The 15496-nt window shown below is 40.6% G+C and overlaps 1 protein-coding gene across 1 annotated transcript; it reads left to right on the top strand.

Moving 5' to 3' along the window:
- The first annotated feature begins 996 nt into the window (after positions 1 to 996).
- PLA2G10 (phospholipase A2 group X) lies at positions 997 to 14964 on the top strand. Its single transcript, XM_027839445.1, has 5 exons — positions 997 to 1156; positions 1327 to 1379; positions 4758 to 4908; positions 7849 to 7955; positions 14155 to 14964. Exons 2-5 carry the CDS (start codon positions 1337 to 1339, stop codon positions 14295 to 14297), a joined length of 444 nt encoding a protein of 147 aa, XP_027695246.1. The 5' UTR covers positions 997 to 1156; positions 1327 to 1336; the 3' UTR covers positions 14298 to 14964.
- The last annotated feature ends 532 nt before the right edge of the window (positions 14965 to 15496 follow it).

Below are 15496 nucleotides of genomic sequence, written 5' to 3'. Positions count from 1 at the left end.
TATGCCTCCACTCAAAACTCTTATGACAGCCCAGACCTAAACTCCCTTCCCTGAACACTATTCTCCTATAACGTGTTGTAAACCCCACCCCACCTCATTAAAATGTAAAATCTTTGAGGTCAGAGACTCTCTCACTAGCATATTTCTCTAAATGCCTAGTATATGGTAATTGCTTAATAAATGATTGTTGATTGATAGATGCTGTTGTGTTCAGTTGTGTCCAATTCTTCATGATCCCAATTGAAAGTTTCTTGGAAAAGATACTGGAGTGGTTCACCATTTCTGTCTCCAAATCATTTTACAGATGAAGAAACTGAGGCAAACAGGGTTAAGTAACTTGCCCACGGCCATATGGCTAGTAAGTGTCCGTATTGCACCACCTAGGGGCCCCTGATTGATAGATTGATAGATAACTGGCCCTTAATATATATTTATTGAATTGAATCGGTTTTTAGTGACACTAACTTATATACTTATAAATGCACATACAAAATTTTATGATTTCTATTTTCCTTGTCCTTTCTGCGAGAATACTTTTTCTTTTCTTGGTAATTGAAAAGCAGATATTCAGCATATATTATGTGCCCGTCATTGTTGATAGAGTTGAGATGTCACTGGTCCTTGCCATTTCTGTTAGGGAGTCAGCATGCTAATATGGCCCTGGTATCAGGAGCTTCAACCCTAAACTCACCTGTCCTGAGATTGCCCAAAATAGCCACGGAGTCAGAGTTAAACTACATGGAAGTTGGGATGGAAAAATGTGGGAAAAGGGAGGGGGGCACTCATCCAAAGCTGACACCTCCTCTCTCCTCCTTTCTGAACCTTACTCTTACTCTTTAGTATTCTCACACGCCCTCTGGTAACTGCTTGTATGCCACAGGTTTTTAAAAAAATGCTCTATAAATATTGACTCAATTAATGGGATCCTTGCCCAAGGAAGGGAGGAGGCAAGCCAGGAAAAGGATGAAGAAAAGGAGAGGCGAGAGCACTTGTAAAGGTGCTTCTCAGACCCAGGCACCTTCTTCTCACTCGCCCAAGAGCTAGGTTTATCTTGAGTTCAGCTGATGGGGACCAAGGTGGTAAGGACAGATCCCTCTGACCAGAAAGGGAATGTCTGAACAGGAACCCAGCTACCCCACCCTGTGACTCCTCCCAGGTATCCAGCCCCCTGAGTAAATGTGAACCTCTAGCACTGGTCAGCTGGGTGAGGGTGGGGTCAGGGCGGGGTAGGGGTGCGAGGCGGGGAGCGGGGGGGGGGGGGGATAATTAGAGCGGCCAGGTGTCTGTAGAGGGGTCAGCTATCCAGAGCGGGGCTTACACTTGCAGCCCAGACGAGATGGAACCCGTCCCCCTGCTGCTACTACTATTCGTCACAGCTGGTGAGTGTGGTGAAACCTCTCAGAGCGCGCGCGCTCCTTCCAACTCCGAAGACTGGTCCACAAATCGGTGCAGCGGAGGGGGAAGATCTAGGAACCTAAAGAAAAACAGGATGCAGGAGACCTAGGAATCCTGCCCGTTTCTAGCATCAAAGACTCCGTCCGTACTTGTTCCCGTTGGTCCCAGTTCGCGGAGTCACTCCCTTCCTTGGAATCTCTCCCGAAGTCTAGCTGAATAAATGGGAGGGGTGGAGGGGAGAAGGAGGCACCAGCTTCTGTGCCCCGGGCAGGGCTGTGGGATTTTCTGGGAGAGAGAATTTAGGGGATTGCCTAATTCTCTGGACTGAAAACACGAAGGCACAGGAAACCTAAATATCCCTAAAATCTTCACGCGGCAGGGAAACGGACTGGATTTTAACTTTAACCACAACGGAGAGTAGGTGGGAGGCCGCCCTGTGTAGGGAGTAAGGGTAGGGGCAAACTCATCAGCCAGTAACCCCCTTGTCCGTTTCCATGCCAGCGGCAACAGGTGAAAATGAACCTCAAGCGAGCTTTATAGAGGAAAAGATGCATGGAAGGGCAGTCTCAGGGTGGGTGTCGGTAAGAGGGGAAATGGTTGGGTTTCTCTGTTTATGTACTTGAGTCTCGGATCCTTTTTTAGCTTTCACTGGTTTAGCTCTCTGCTTCTCCCCAACTACCAACTACTTGAAACATGCCTAACAGGAAGGCTCCCAAAGTACAGGGTGTAATCACTTTGGACTGCTAGCCAGAGCTGGGAGAGGGTAGGAGGGCAGGATGATTTCTGGGGATAAATCAAGAAAAAGGAACTGTTATTCCTTGACTAGCTCTGTTTTCTAAGGCAAAGGCAGTATATTGCCTCTAGTATACTTAGACCCAACTGTCCCTTTGACAGTCAGACGTATACAGGAGGCATAGTTTCATTAAAGAGGAGTGCTGGAGTATTTTCTTTGGTCAGCATACACTGCTCCCTCTATGTACCCCATCCTGGTTCTTAGGAGGTATTTGGGTCTAGCCAGAGTCAACTACACAGAGGGATGGTGGGTGGAGGGAGGAAGGACAGAAATTCAAACTGAACATCTATTGTATATGGAGCAAGAATCTGTAGAACAGGCGTTAAACCTTGAATAACTGGGAAGTGGGATGGGGTGGAAATGGAGGGGGAAAGGGGTGGAAATCTTCTAATGACCACATTGGAAGGAAAAGTGGAGTCTGAAAGGAGGGTCCCTTATGTTCCTCTCTTCACAGAGGCAGCTAAGGGGCACAGTGGTTAGAGTGCCTGTTCTGGAGCCAGGAAGAACACAAGTTTCAAATCCATCCTCAGACCCTTACTAGCTTTGTGACCCTGGCAACCAACTTGACCACTGTCTGCCTCAGTTTCCTCAACTGTAAATGAGGATCATAATAGCACTTACCTCATAGGGTTGTTGTGAGGATCAGTTTAGATAATTTGAAAGCATTTAGAATAATGTCTGGCATATAGTAGGCGTTTGACAAATGCTTGTTCTCTTCCTTCTCCAATCCCACACCCCACACACACTGTTCTATCAGAGTGAGTGCTCAACTCTCTTATAGTCCTGCTTTTTCTGCCCTCACTTGGGACTTGAACTTCTCTATTAGCTCCACCTGGATCCCTACGGGGCATGTACTTCCTAGGCAGGACAAATCAAAATTTAAGGGCTTTGCACTTGATAGGGGGAGGTTCAATAGAATTGAAATAAATTGATAAAGTTGGTTTTTGGTGTCTGCTCACCTCCTCTTTTGGGAACTTCTCCATCTTGGATGCCTACCCTTAAGTACTTGCCAAGATCTGGGTTTTCTCCCCACTCCCCACTTCTCCTTCCATCGATTTGTCTCATCCCTAATTTCCTCTCAGCTAACTGCCTCCTTGAACAGCTAAATGGTGAGTAAATCCTTTCAGCAACTTGGAAGGTTAATGACTAATAACAAACCCCTTAATAAGTAAATTTGAGGAAATTTGTATTTTAATGGATGACTCTAGAAAATGAAAATTCTTAACTCTTGAGGAATGAATCTCTTCAGCTATTGGGAAGTGAGAATTTAGGGGAGGATGAAAATGGGCCATTTTGCTGTTCCTTAAATTATTTATGATTTTGTCGTTGAGTCATTTCAGTTATGCCTAACTCTTCATGACCCCATTTGGGGTTTTCTTGGCAAAGATACTGCAGTGGTTTGCCATTTCCTTCTCCAGATCATTTTACAGATGAGGAAACTGAGGCAAACAGGATTCACACAGCTAGTATCTGAGGCAGGATTCTGACTTCCTGATTCCAGGCCTCCACCTGGCTGCCCTTATTTATAAGATTGGCTTGGCTCATACTTTTCACTCTTTTATCTTGAGCCGGGGGGGTTGTTTACAGAAATTATAAATGCCTCCCCTTTCTTGGAGGATTTGCTCAGGTGAGGTTTTTGGATTATCTGCAGGTTTGTTTGTTTGTTTGATTGTTTTTTAAATCTATGATCTTTCTACCATCTCCTCTTCGCTCCACCCCACACACAGCTGTAGATAATCAATCAAGAGATGCATAAAACTTTCACCATTTTATATGTCCCAATGAAGAACTTGATTAGATTTTTTAAAAAAATTATCTTGGAATGTATGAAGAAGCATTGCATTTTTATGAATGAAGCATTTTTACTTCCTCTTTTTTTTTTCTTTTTTGGCTAGGCAATGGGGTTAAGTGACTTGCCCAAGGTCATACTGCTAGTAAGTGCCATGTGTCTGAGGCTGGATTTGAACTCAGGTCCTCCTGAATCCAGGGCCTGTGCTCTATCCACTGAGCCACCTAGCTGCCCCATTTTTACTTCCTCTTCACTGAGAATAAAAGGACACACAGAGGTTGGACACAAGCAAGGACACTTTCATTATAGTGAGTTTTGCTAAACCTTGAAACGGGCTCCATGGACAAGTTATCCTCCTTTGAATTTCTCATATTCAAGACAAGGAAACAGGGCAATGAACTCATGGACTTCTATAGGGTCCTTCCAGCCCTGGAACTCTGGAAATGCATGAGCCTTGGCATGCTTTGGTTTCAGAGCTCTTCTTAGTCGCTTCAAATGGGGTCTTGCACTGTTGGGTAGTAAGCAAGGAAGGAGAAGGTAGCCCATAATCGCTTGCCCTTCCACCATCAAGGCAAATTTTTTCTCCCATATGCTACAGAAGTGGTCTTTCTGTGCCTTCCTCTCCCTTCTAAAATGCCCTTAATGTTCATTTTAATCTTACGTCATATGTTAAAAATGTACTGCAGGGGGGAAGCATGTGTATTGGGGTGGGGGGGGAGAAGCTGATAAACGCTTGTAGGGTTCTGACAGATCCCTTCTAACTTAAATTTCCCCCCTCAGTTTTGGGGAAATCCCATGTGCATCGGAGGGGACTCTTGGAGCTGGCAGGAGCTGTCAGTTGCAGTACAAGCCGCTCAGCACTGGCTTATATGAGCTATGGCTGCTACTGTGGCATTGGAGGAACTGGATGGCCTCAGGACAAAACTGACTGGTAGGTATCATCCCAGCCCTCAAGTCTCCCCAAAAGCCTGCCTGGACTGACCTTGCTGAGATCACGTGGCTAGGAATACTTGAGCCTACAGTACTTCTTGACTTTTTCCTCCTCTTTCCTCCCACAATCAGCTGAAGATTGGTTTTGATTTCGGTTCTGGCTGAGAGTCAATTTCATGGAAATAATTGAAAAAGGGGTTTGGTTCAGTAGAGTCCCACTATTATTTATGATACACTGGTGCTGACCTTTCTATTTAAAGATGATTCAGGCACTTGAACCATTCCTCCTGGAGATGCAGTGGAATGGGCTGAATTGACCATATTGTCTTCACTGGTCATATTCTCTTCTTCATTCTTCATTCATTCACACGACCAAAGATGTCCATTTGTAAGGGGACAGGGTTAGGTATGTAGTTTATTGCCGTGGAACAGAGGAAAACTGATTAACATAGGGCTTCATCCCAGAATGGCTTTTTTAGAGTGATCTAATCCAGTAAAAACCTATTGAAAATTTTTTTTTAATTTTTGAAGTAACCATATTATATTAAGCTGGACCCTCCATCTTGAGATGGAAACTTCCTGCAGACCTGTTTGGTTTTAGTGGATAAGAGTGCTGGACTTGGGAGTCAGAAAGACCGTGAGTTCAAATTCTAACTTGCTATGTAACCCTAGGCAAGTCACATAATCTCCCTCAGCCTCAGTTTCCTTTTCTGCAAAATAGAATAGCGCTTACCTCTTAGGGTTTAGAAGATAAAATGAGATATGTTATTATTCCAATGAAATCCACACATCTCTGCTTTTCTATCTGTCTTCAAAACCACCCAGAAGTTTAAGGGCCCAGGCCATAGAGAAGGCCCAATCTCTTTTGAAGTGGCAAATCAGATCTCAGTCACTAGTATCCTGTTACTGTTTTACACACATTTATTTTTTCCCAGGGGTTCATGGGAATCTTTGGGGCTTAGCATTCAGTTTGAGGAATGATGACCTGCTTAAAAATACTTGTTTACTGGCCAATTGCTAGGATCTCAAACATTAAATACCGGATCTGACATGGATCTTGTCACCCAAGTGTCCCAAGAGGAAATCAGTATTAATCAGTTTGCTATGATTCCATAGGGGTAATGATTATAAGTTCTGTGTATTAGGCCCTAGAGCTGTGAGCTGCAGATTATAAGTTCACTTGCTTAATCATAGGAAGCTAACTAGACACTCTCCATTCTTGTTTTAACTTGTCAAGGTTGACCATGCCCAATGTGGCAGAGGTGACTCAATTACACAGAAAGTCCTCCAACTTATTTTTGTATCTCCAGACCAGTCTCTTTTGTTCAGCACGAGCAGGTAACCATCTTATGACCACTTAGTCAGTGGAGAGGCACCATGCTTTGCCCAACCTGAGACAACCTCCCACCCCTAGCTGATGATCATTTTTGGCTCATGAAGCAAGGTCTATCAACCAATGAGACTCTGTACTTTGTATAGCCTCTTCAGAGTGTTTAGGTATCAGATCTGGTATCAAGCCTTATAAAAATAAGGCCCTGGAAGAAGGGGGAATCTTAGATTGTGAGGAAGATCTGAAGTCTACTTCATTAGAGGAGGACCATGGACCCTTTAAGAAAGTGTCGTTGGCTCAAGAGTTCTGCCTCAGTCTCTTTTATTGTAGGTTGGACAGTTTTAATCCCCACACTTCTATCTCCTATCCCCTTCTTTCTTTTTCTCTCTCTACAATCTTCTAAGCAAGGGAAGATTTGTAATCCACTCTCTTAATTCCTTTTTCTATTTTTGTCTCTTCCTCTTCTTTCTTGGCAATAATAGTAAACAATTTACATGAATAAAACACATCAACTTTCACAGCCAGTTAGTTCAATATTGTCATCCCTATTTTTCAATGGCAAAACTAAGGCCTTAAGATGTTAAATGATTTGCCCATGATCTCACAGTTAGTAAATTTCTGAGAGATTTGAATCTAGGTCTTCTAACTCCATGACCAAGCACTTTATCTACTACCCCACAATCAAGATCACTCCTTAGTCTGACAATGCTGGCCTCAGTAGTAACCCTACTGGCCACAGCACTCATTTATCACTTAACACTACAATCAGTCTGTGATTGCTTTTTCTTATTTCCCTAAGTAGATTTCAGGCAGGGATAATGCCATGTGCTTTTCTTGGGTCCCCTGGAGTACCTAGCAAAGTTTAGGAACATGAAGTTAAGTATTGAGAAGGAATTCAATCCTTGATTAATCCCAATCAAACTTGATTAATCACTGAAGACAGAAATCATTCTATATACTTATTTTCTGTGCTTCACAGTACCTAGCATAGTGCTGGGTATTCAATAAATGCTTGTTGAATTGAGTTTAATTGATGGTATGCTTATACCATCACACAGCAAGAAAACAGGAAATAAACTATAATGGAATTTGTTATTCCAAAAAGTGGTATAAAGACTGAAAAATCAGTAATTTCAAGAAAAATTTAAATACATGAGTGTTGCCTATTGGAAGATAACAAAAAAAATTGGACAGATCCATAATGACTTACTAAGGAAAAATGACATTATGTGGGGGAGACATCCAATTTTTGACATAGATGCCAGGGGGAGAGGGGAAGAAGTGGGGGTGGGAATGGCACCTTCCCACACGTCTCATGGTACCCTTGTTAGGAACACAACACAGAAGTCGGTAGAACCCATTACAGCATTTCTGATGTTCCTTGTTAGCCACTGAGATCATCAGAGAGTAGGTGAATAGAGGAAGAAAAGCCCAGGTGATCCTGTACTCCCCCCCCATGACTTCACTCTCGTTTTGTTAATTATGCCTCCCTCCCCTACCACCTTTTTCATTTGTTTTACATATGTGGAGTTAAGATCTTAGTCCCCTCAATTACAATGACCCAAGTATAGTTCCTCAAATAAACTGCATACATAACCTTGTTGTCTTCAGGTGCTGCCAAAAACATGACTGCTGTTACAGCAAGGTTGAGGAGGCTGGTTGTAGCCCCAAGATGGAACGCTATAATTGGGAATGCAGAGACCAGAGGGTGGAATGTGGTAAGTCAAGAGAGTCCTCATTCCTAGCCCACCCCTTGTAATCATGTCTAATAGCCTGGTTCCATCTACTTGGATCCCCATGCCCTAAAAGCTGGGCTGAGTCTGACCCTTTAGCAAATCTCAAACAGGTCTGTTAAATAACTACTCTATTTGGGGGAGTTAGCTGGGATATACCAGTTTTCTTTTTTAAGTGGAATACTGCATTGGTCATTGAATTATATCTTATCTCTAACACTTCAGTTGACACTCAAGGACTGAGAATGGGAAAAGATGAAAAGTACAGATGTCAGCAGTCAAATTAGCAAAGGAGGCTAGGGGAGATAGCTTTAGTTCCATCTGTGGGTGAACTATTTCAGTGACCCAGGAATACTTCTGAGCTAACCAGAGCGAAAGGAAGAATTTTGGTTCTGCTATAATCACCTTTCAACCTGGGGAGGTTCCCATATCATCACAACTTGCAACCACTTTAGCTCAAGTAGCCAGAATATGGCAGACAGGCAAAGAAACCATAAACTAGACTATAGACTATATACTGCAGCACAAGCATTGATCTTTATTGGCAGAGGAAATTTTCTCACCAAAGAGCTCGCTAGGCTGAAATCACAGGTCAAAGCCACACATTTCCACTAGGGGGTGTCATGGAGCAAGGAAGAGAAACTAAGTCTTAACAAAGCTATATTCATCTGGGTTCTCCTGTTTAGTATGTGTATTGAAGATGGCTGAACAAGCGAAGACTTTCAGACTTGTGATTATCTCTGTCTCCCCTTCCCTTACCTGACAGCCTTGTATACTTGTCAGATAAAGATAGCATAGACAGGGGAAAAGTAGTTTACTATGCAAATTTTGTAATTTTAAACAGAGGGAAATTATTTTTTTAATATGGTCCAGAGAGATTAAATAACTTGTCTCTTGTCACAAAGCAATGTCATAGCAGAACCAGTACTAGAATTATAGTTGTAGGAAAACATCTAATCTTACCCCCGCTCATTTTACAGAAAAAGAAACTGATATCCAGTAACTACCCAACCAACTTACCTAAGGTCATACAGTTAGGGGCAGGTCCAGAACCTAAGGACAGAGTAGTTCTCTTTCTACTATGAGCATTTTCCTCTACATCACTAGTATTGAGTGAAATAGAATTTAAGAGGCATCTAAAATACTTTCCCCTGCCTCCTTAAGGTTAGTACCTTCCCTCTCTATCAGGTATATCTCATTTGTACAGTTGTTGGCATCTTATCTTCTCCACTGGACTATGAGAAAACAACTCAACTCACCCTGTTAGGAGACACTCTAAATAGTGTTCTTTCTTTTTTTTAATTATGTTTGCCCAATTTCCATTTATGGGACAAGCTTAAATGTTAAGTAAAAGTGGAGTATGGTAATATTTACTTATACTCCTCCAATAATTTAAAATGTGGTATGCAAACCACTTAGCTCCTTAGTTTTTCTTTTGGGGGTTGTTATTCTCTCATATTTTCATTAGTCCTTATGAAATATTTGGTCCCTATAGCCTCTGGCTCCAGCAAACTCAGCCAGCATATTTTTTTGTTTTGGAAAAATTAGACCACACCTTGCACTGAATTGGGCCTGAGGCATGGCTTTCATCCTGCTGTGTGCCTAATTCTGCATGGTGTCTTGTTCTTCCAGCAACACGCCTCAGAAAACCAGTTAAACTCAGGATTTGGCAAAATATCAAAATGACCTCTACGTTCTACTTGTTCTACAGAAACATCTCTGGTCTCATTAGCTAACATCCTTCCCTTAGCCATAACTAAGGTTTTGCAACATAGTAAATGTGACCCTTTGCTTTCCTATAAAGCAAAATATATGGAAACGTTCTCATCTTGGGTATCAATAAGTACATAAAATAAAAAAAGCTTGATGCCACCTAGTCTGTTTCTTGGAGTACAATATGCTGAATCAGAAGTAGGCAAGAGGGTAAAAAATGTGGAAAAATACAATAAAAATTGGATTTGGTGAGAAAGGTAAGTGTGTTAGAATTGGAAGTTATGTTAGGAAATCATCTACCCCAGTGATTGCTAATGTTTTTTTTTTCCTGTTTTATGAAACTCCCAGGATAACTTAATGTACTAATCATGATATTCTTTACAATTATTTACTGCTTAAGGCACCATTAAAGGATTTTTAGCATGAACCCCTCAGACTATGGTCATGGGAACCATTTCCCCAATGCAGACCCTTTACAGTATCCCAGACCAGGAAGTCATATAAGGTAGCCTTTGCCACAGCATCTCTAGTGGTGGGGACATCACTACTTCGTAAGGCTTATTTCATTCGGAAATAGCTCTAATTATAAGACACTGCTAGAACAAAGCAATCCTAAGACTTCTGTTTGTTTGGTTTTTGTTTGTTTTTTGGGGGGGGAGAGGTGGAATTTTCAATCATCATCTCTGAAGAACAGAGTAAATTGAGGCTGAAAAAGGTTAATACTCAACCAGAGTCCATAGAACAAAAATAGGAAGTAGGAATTAGGTCCGGATTAATAGACTCTAAGTGTGGTCATACCTAGTAAGGCAGATCTATTTATTCTTGTTTTCAAAATCTACCCTGGAATCTGTCTGGCCCACTCAGAACTCATACTTTGCTTAGATCTGGGGTTTGCTTCCTGGTGCTTTTTGGAACTCATAGAATCTGATATCTTAGTAAATACTGTCTGATTTCAACTCTCCATAATTATCTGTCTCAGAATAAGTCAATGATAATAGGGTTTGGTGACAAAACAAAGATCAGCTTATTCACTTGAATTCACTATACGCAAGTCACCTGAATATATGGACTCTCTCTCCTTTAGATATTCAACCTTTTCATTCAGTACATAAGCTGAGGCACAAGGAGATTAAGTGAATTTCTACACAGCTATCAAATGTCCAAGGTGGATTTGAACTCAGGTCTTCCTGAATCCAGGATGGAAGAACTCCATCCACTGAATCATGTTATAAACCTCATGTGACTTTTAGCAGCAACATTCTAAAAACTCACAAAGATGAAGCTATTAGCATATGTAAAAACTTTTCTACTGAGGCCCCTTCCCTTCAGAAGAAATTTTTGCTTGATTATGCATATTTGTTAGCAGGCATTTGTTTTTTTTCTTCCAACAGGTAAAGAAGTGAGAGAAAAAAGTAAGAATTTTGTTGATTGAAAAAAACTAAATTCCATTTTTTAAAAAAAGAAAGGAAAACATTTATGCAAACAATGTTGCTTAGGGAGCTTCCTTTGAAACATTCATCTGTAAAATGGGACCTCCTATCAGAAGTCTAAAGCAAAGCCTTTCACATAGCACATCTTTACCAGCCCCTAGACAAAGATAAGGTAAGATAACCTGCAATCACACTAAACCCTAAGAAAGATTAGGCCTAAATCAGTGAGGAAAAAGATAAATATGAAAATAGATAAAAGTGAAAAAATAGTATAAATAGTGTAGCTCCTCTGAAATTTTGTTTTCAGGTAGCAGAAAGCTAGAAAACCCACTGGATTTTTCTCAATCTCAACCATACCTGAAGAATCCACTGAGTGTATAAATATAACAATACCTAAATCTTATCTTGAATTTCCAGAAATCTAAGAGAAGACAAAGAATGGTTCCTTCCCTTTTCAACAACTGAGAGTTGCCCAATACCAAATCATCCTTATTCCATGTTCTAAAAAGTGAGATTTACTCTGCTGTTAGCTCTGTGGTCTCTGGTGACCAGAAGAAAGCCTGTAGAAGAAAAAGATCTGGATTCCTATTTACTTGCACAATCAGAGAGGCTACTTACCTTGTTCAAAGTCACAGATATAGCAAATTCAGTGCTCTTTCCACTGCACTACAATGCCTACTAATATTAGTTCAACACTCCCATTTTACAGATGAGGAAACTGAAGCTCAGAGAAGTGGGTTACATGACTTTCTTGGCATTATATAGGTAGTGCCAGGAATTAAACCTGGATCTCCTGATTCCAAATCCAATACTCTTTCCACCATTACTGAATTTGTTAATAATCTAAGAAAAGGTTGCAAAGAAAATCTGTAGAAAATAAGTTTGGTGGTAGTTTTTGTACTAAGTAATCTGCATGATCTCAACCTTAGTCCCAGCTTCACTTAGATGTTGGCCTGAGTTCTAGACAAAATTCTCAAGTACCTGAATTTGTTTTAACCTGTCCCTTCAGGTTCTCTTTCCCTTTCATGGGCCTCCTAGCTCCTCATCTCTATCCCACTTGATGACTGCTGTCTACATGGAATCCTGGAGGCAATAATGTGCTCACTTGCACTAAAAATATTAACAAGGTTAATTTTTTGATCTTCCCAGATTTATTCATAATTGGATCTCTATGATCAATAAATTGAAAGCTAGTAGAGCACATCATTTTGCAGTTGAGGAAACTGAGGACCAGATAGGTCAAGTGAATTGTGAAGTGTCACTGAGATAATATAGAGGCAGAATTTGAACAGTCTTCTGACTCCAAGTCTAGGACTCTTTTATGCAGGATTAATTAAAAGTAATACATATTTACTATAACTTTTTGCTGTTAAGGATCTTACCTTAATGGAATCAGGTGCTAAGATACTTCCCTGGCTGCTTTCCAAGCCTCTTCATCTAAACTATTGCCTCAATGATCCAATACAGAGAACTAATCCTCTTTGATTCCTCTTAAGAATTCTAGGGACTTGGGGGCAGCTAGGTGGCGCAGTGGATAGAGCACCAGCCCTGGAGTCAGGAAGACCTGAGTTCAAATCTGGCCTCAGACTCTGTGCTGGTCACTTAACCCCAATTGCCTCACCAAAAGAAAAAAAAAATTCTAGGAATTTGAAATTTTAATAAGAACTAATGGTATAACTAAGCTATCCCAAGCCCTCACCCCATGACTGATTCAAAAAATTGGCCTCTACAAGGAAAAAACAAAGAGATACTGTATCTCCAGCTATCTCTATACTGGTCTAGTCAGATTACAAGAGATTAGCATCTTTTTGACAGCCTTCTCTTTCAGATACAATAGGTCTTTCTGACTTTGTATCATAGTCAATTTGCTATTTGTGAATAACCAGTTTATTTCTGGTTCTTTTGGCACTGAAATTCTCTAGGCTTCTCTTCTACTCTGATAAGCAGAGATAACTCTCTAGTCTACTCTAAGCTTGCTTTCATTGGATTAGAGGAGAGCTAGACCTTCTGTTAAGGACTGGTTCTTTGACAGGAAAAATGGATTATTCTAGATACTGCAAGATGGGATTATTGGCCAACAATGTTACACAGTCAGTCAACAAGCATTTATTAAGCCCCTTCTATGGGCCAGGCACAGATAACAAAGAAAGGCAAAAGCCATCTTGTGAGCTGCAGAAGCTCTCGATCTAATGGTCAGGTTTGAGAGATTTAAGATTAACTAAGGCTGTTCACAGTACTCAAGGTGTCATGACTGCAAATTCTTTTTAATCTGGTAGCAAGAAACCAAATGCTATCGTATGGTAGCACATCCAAGTCCAATAAGAGAGTCAGAGTCAGCCCTGAACAAAATTGTTTAATAGGTATTGTTTCCTAAAGAGCTAGGAAAGAGAGATGGAGGTAAGAACCTTTACTCTGCCCTTACTGGAGCACTGGTGCTGTTCTTGTTTTTGGAAAATAATTTTTATACACCCACAGTCAAAGGAAAATTTCTAAATCATGTCAGTCACACTTGGACTTCGAAGTCTCATGCTTGGAAATCTCCCAGTGGCTCCCTCTGTTTTTCTAGGATCTCAATACCAGTCCCCTCTATCAATCTTTATCAGTCTTGTCTTCTCTCAGTGACTTGCCCTAGGCTGTCATAATTTTCTCTGTCACACTAATAGTAGAGTAAAAGAAAATTAAGGCACATCTATGCTAGCTAGACACTCAGCATAGACTGGAAGATTTCAAAGGAATAAACATCTAATAATGGAATTTCATGTCTTCTGGGTCCATCTCAAATCATGGAAAAACAGCCATACAAATGGCTGCCTATTTCACTTTTAAGGACAGTCTTGTATTCTAAACACCCAGGGAAGAGATTTTTGAAATAAGAAATAATGTAATAATGCCAAGAGATTCTGTTGAATTCTGCAGTGTAGCTAGAATGTCAATTTTTCAGTGCCTGGGTGTTCTACTCTCTCTCTTACATCCCGCCTATTACTGTTCAGTGTACTTGCCATATCTAATCCAGTAACTTGCATTCTCTCTGACTCTTTCAGGTGGCAACCTGAACAACTGCCAAGAGATGATGTGCAAATGTGACAAGGCACTTGCCCACTGTTTGGCCACAGCAGAATATAATGCAAAGTACATTTTCTTCCTCCATCTCCATTGTGGAGCTAAGAACCCGAAGTGTGACTGACATAACTTGGAAATTTTCTTTTTGACTGCGGGTATATAAAAATAATTTTCCCTAAGCAAAAAACAGTATCAGTGCTCCAGTAAGGTCAAAATAAAGGTTCTTACCCACTTCTCCCTTATAGGCCTAAGGCAAGGACCACATGCTTCATCTCCACTGAAACCTAGCTAGCAGCCATTTCCTTACTTTCAACCCATGGACAAATCCAAGAAACCGAGTTGTTCTACTGTGAAAATGGGAGGTTAAGCAAATTCTTCCAGTTTTACCTATATTTTAACTGTGGCTTTCTGGGGACAATGCCAAACCATCTATGACTCTAAAGATGGGGATTTAAATCAAAGGAGATAGGCAAAGGTGCTAAGCTTAAAAGAAAGGAGGCCTAATTAAATGTATGTCAAAAGACATGGGTTCTAATAGCTCTTATCTCACTGAGGTTTGGCATCTTATAAAATGAAAGCTTAATAATCTCTTAAATTCTGCTTTTACAATGATAAATTGGCCTTATCCCCCAATATTTTTTATGGATTTCTCTTACCTTTAGAAATTTTAGCTAGTAAACATGGTTCCCTGTTTACTCTAAGGCTCCCAAGTAGCTAGGTGGTAAGGTGGATAGAGTGCTGGTCCTAGAATCAGGAAGACCCGAGTTCAAATCTGGCCTCAGACCCTTAGTGTGACCTTGGTCAAGTCATTTATGGGGGCAATACCAACCTCCCAGGGTTGTTGTGAGGATCAAATGAGAATATTTATAAAGTACCTGACACATAGTAGATGCTATATAAATATATGCTATATAAATGCTAGCTATCATTATTATTATTAGAATTGAATTGTCAAAGAAAATTGAAATTGTCAAAGAATTTAAATATGGTTTCCTAATAGAACTATAAGGAGTGAAGATAGGGTACAGGCCAAGGACTACCTCTCCTGTTTATTTTCAAGTTGTAACTAGATCAAAACTTACCTGTTTTACAGAATTGTTATTATATTTATAATCTTACAAGTGCCAAACTGTAAACTCTTTTTTTTTTCTAAATCCTTTATTTTCCCTGGTGTCTAGCATTGGTTCTCTGTATAGGAAAAGCATTTAAAAAAGGTTTAAACCAGATTATTGGTGTCATTCAACTCTAATGAGCTCATGTGCTTTGTGTTCATGAACTCAATTTCTCCTGGTCATTTATTTTATATATATATATAAAACCTGA

This window comes from Vombatus ursinus, unplaced genomic scaffold (genome assembly GCF_900497805.2).
Source record: "Vombatus ursinus unplaced genomic scaffold, bare-nosed wombat genome assembly UNPS02014832.1, whole genome shotgun sequence".
NCBI classification, from domain to species: Eukaryota; Metazoa; Chordata; class Mammalia; order Diprotodontia; family Vombatidae; genus Vombatus; species Vombatus ursinus.
Note: the sequence above shows the minus strand (reverse complement) of the source record. Positions and strands in the feature narration are given on the sequence as shown.

Bases quoted from the DNA above. Each gene is read 5' to 3' on its own strand.
- PLA2G10 (XM_027839445.1), top strand. From the start codon at position 1,337: ATGGAACCCGTCCCCCTGCTGCTACTACTATTCGTCACAGCTG. The intron at 1,380-4,757 runs GTGAGTGTGGTG...TTCCCCCCTCAG, and splicing joins ACTACTATTCGTCACAGCTG to TTTTGGGGAAATCCCATGTG. The intron at 4,909-7,848 runs GTAGGTATCATC...TGTTGTCTTCAG, and splicing joins CCTCAGGACAAAACTGACTG to GTGCTGCCAAAAACATGACT.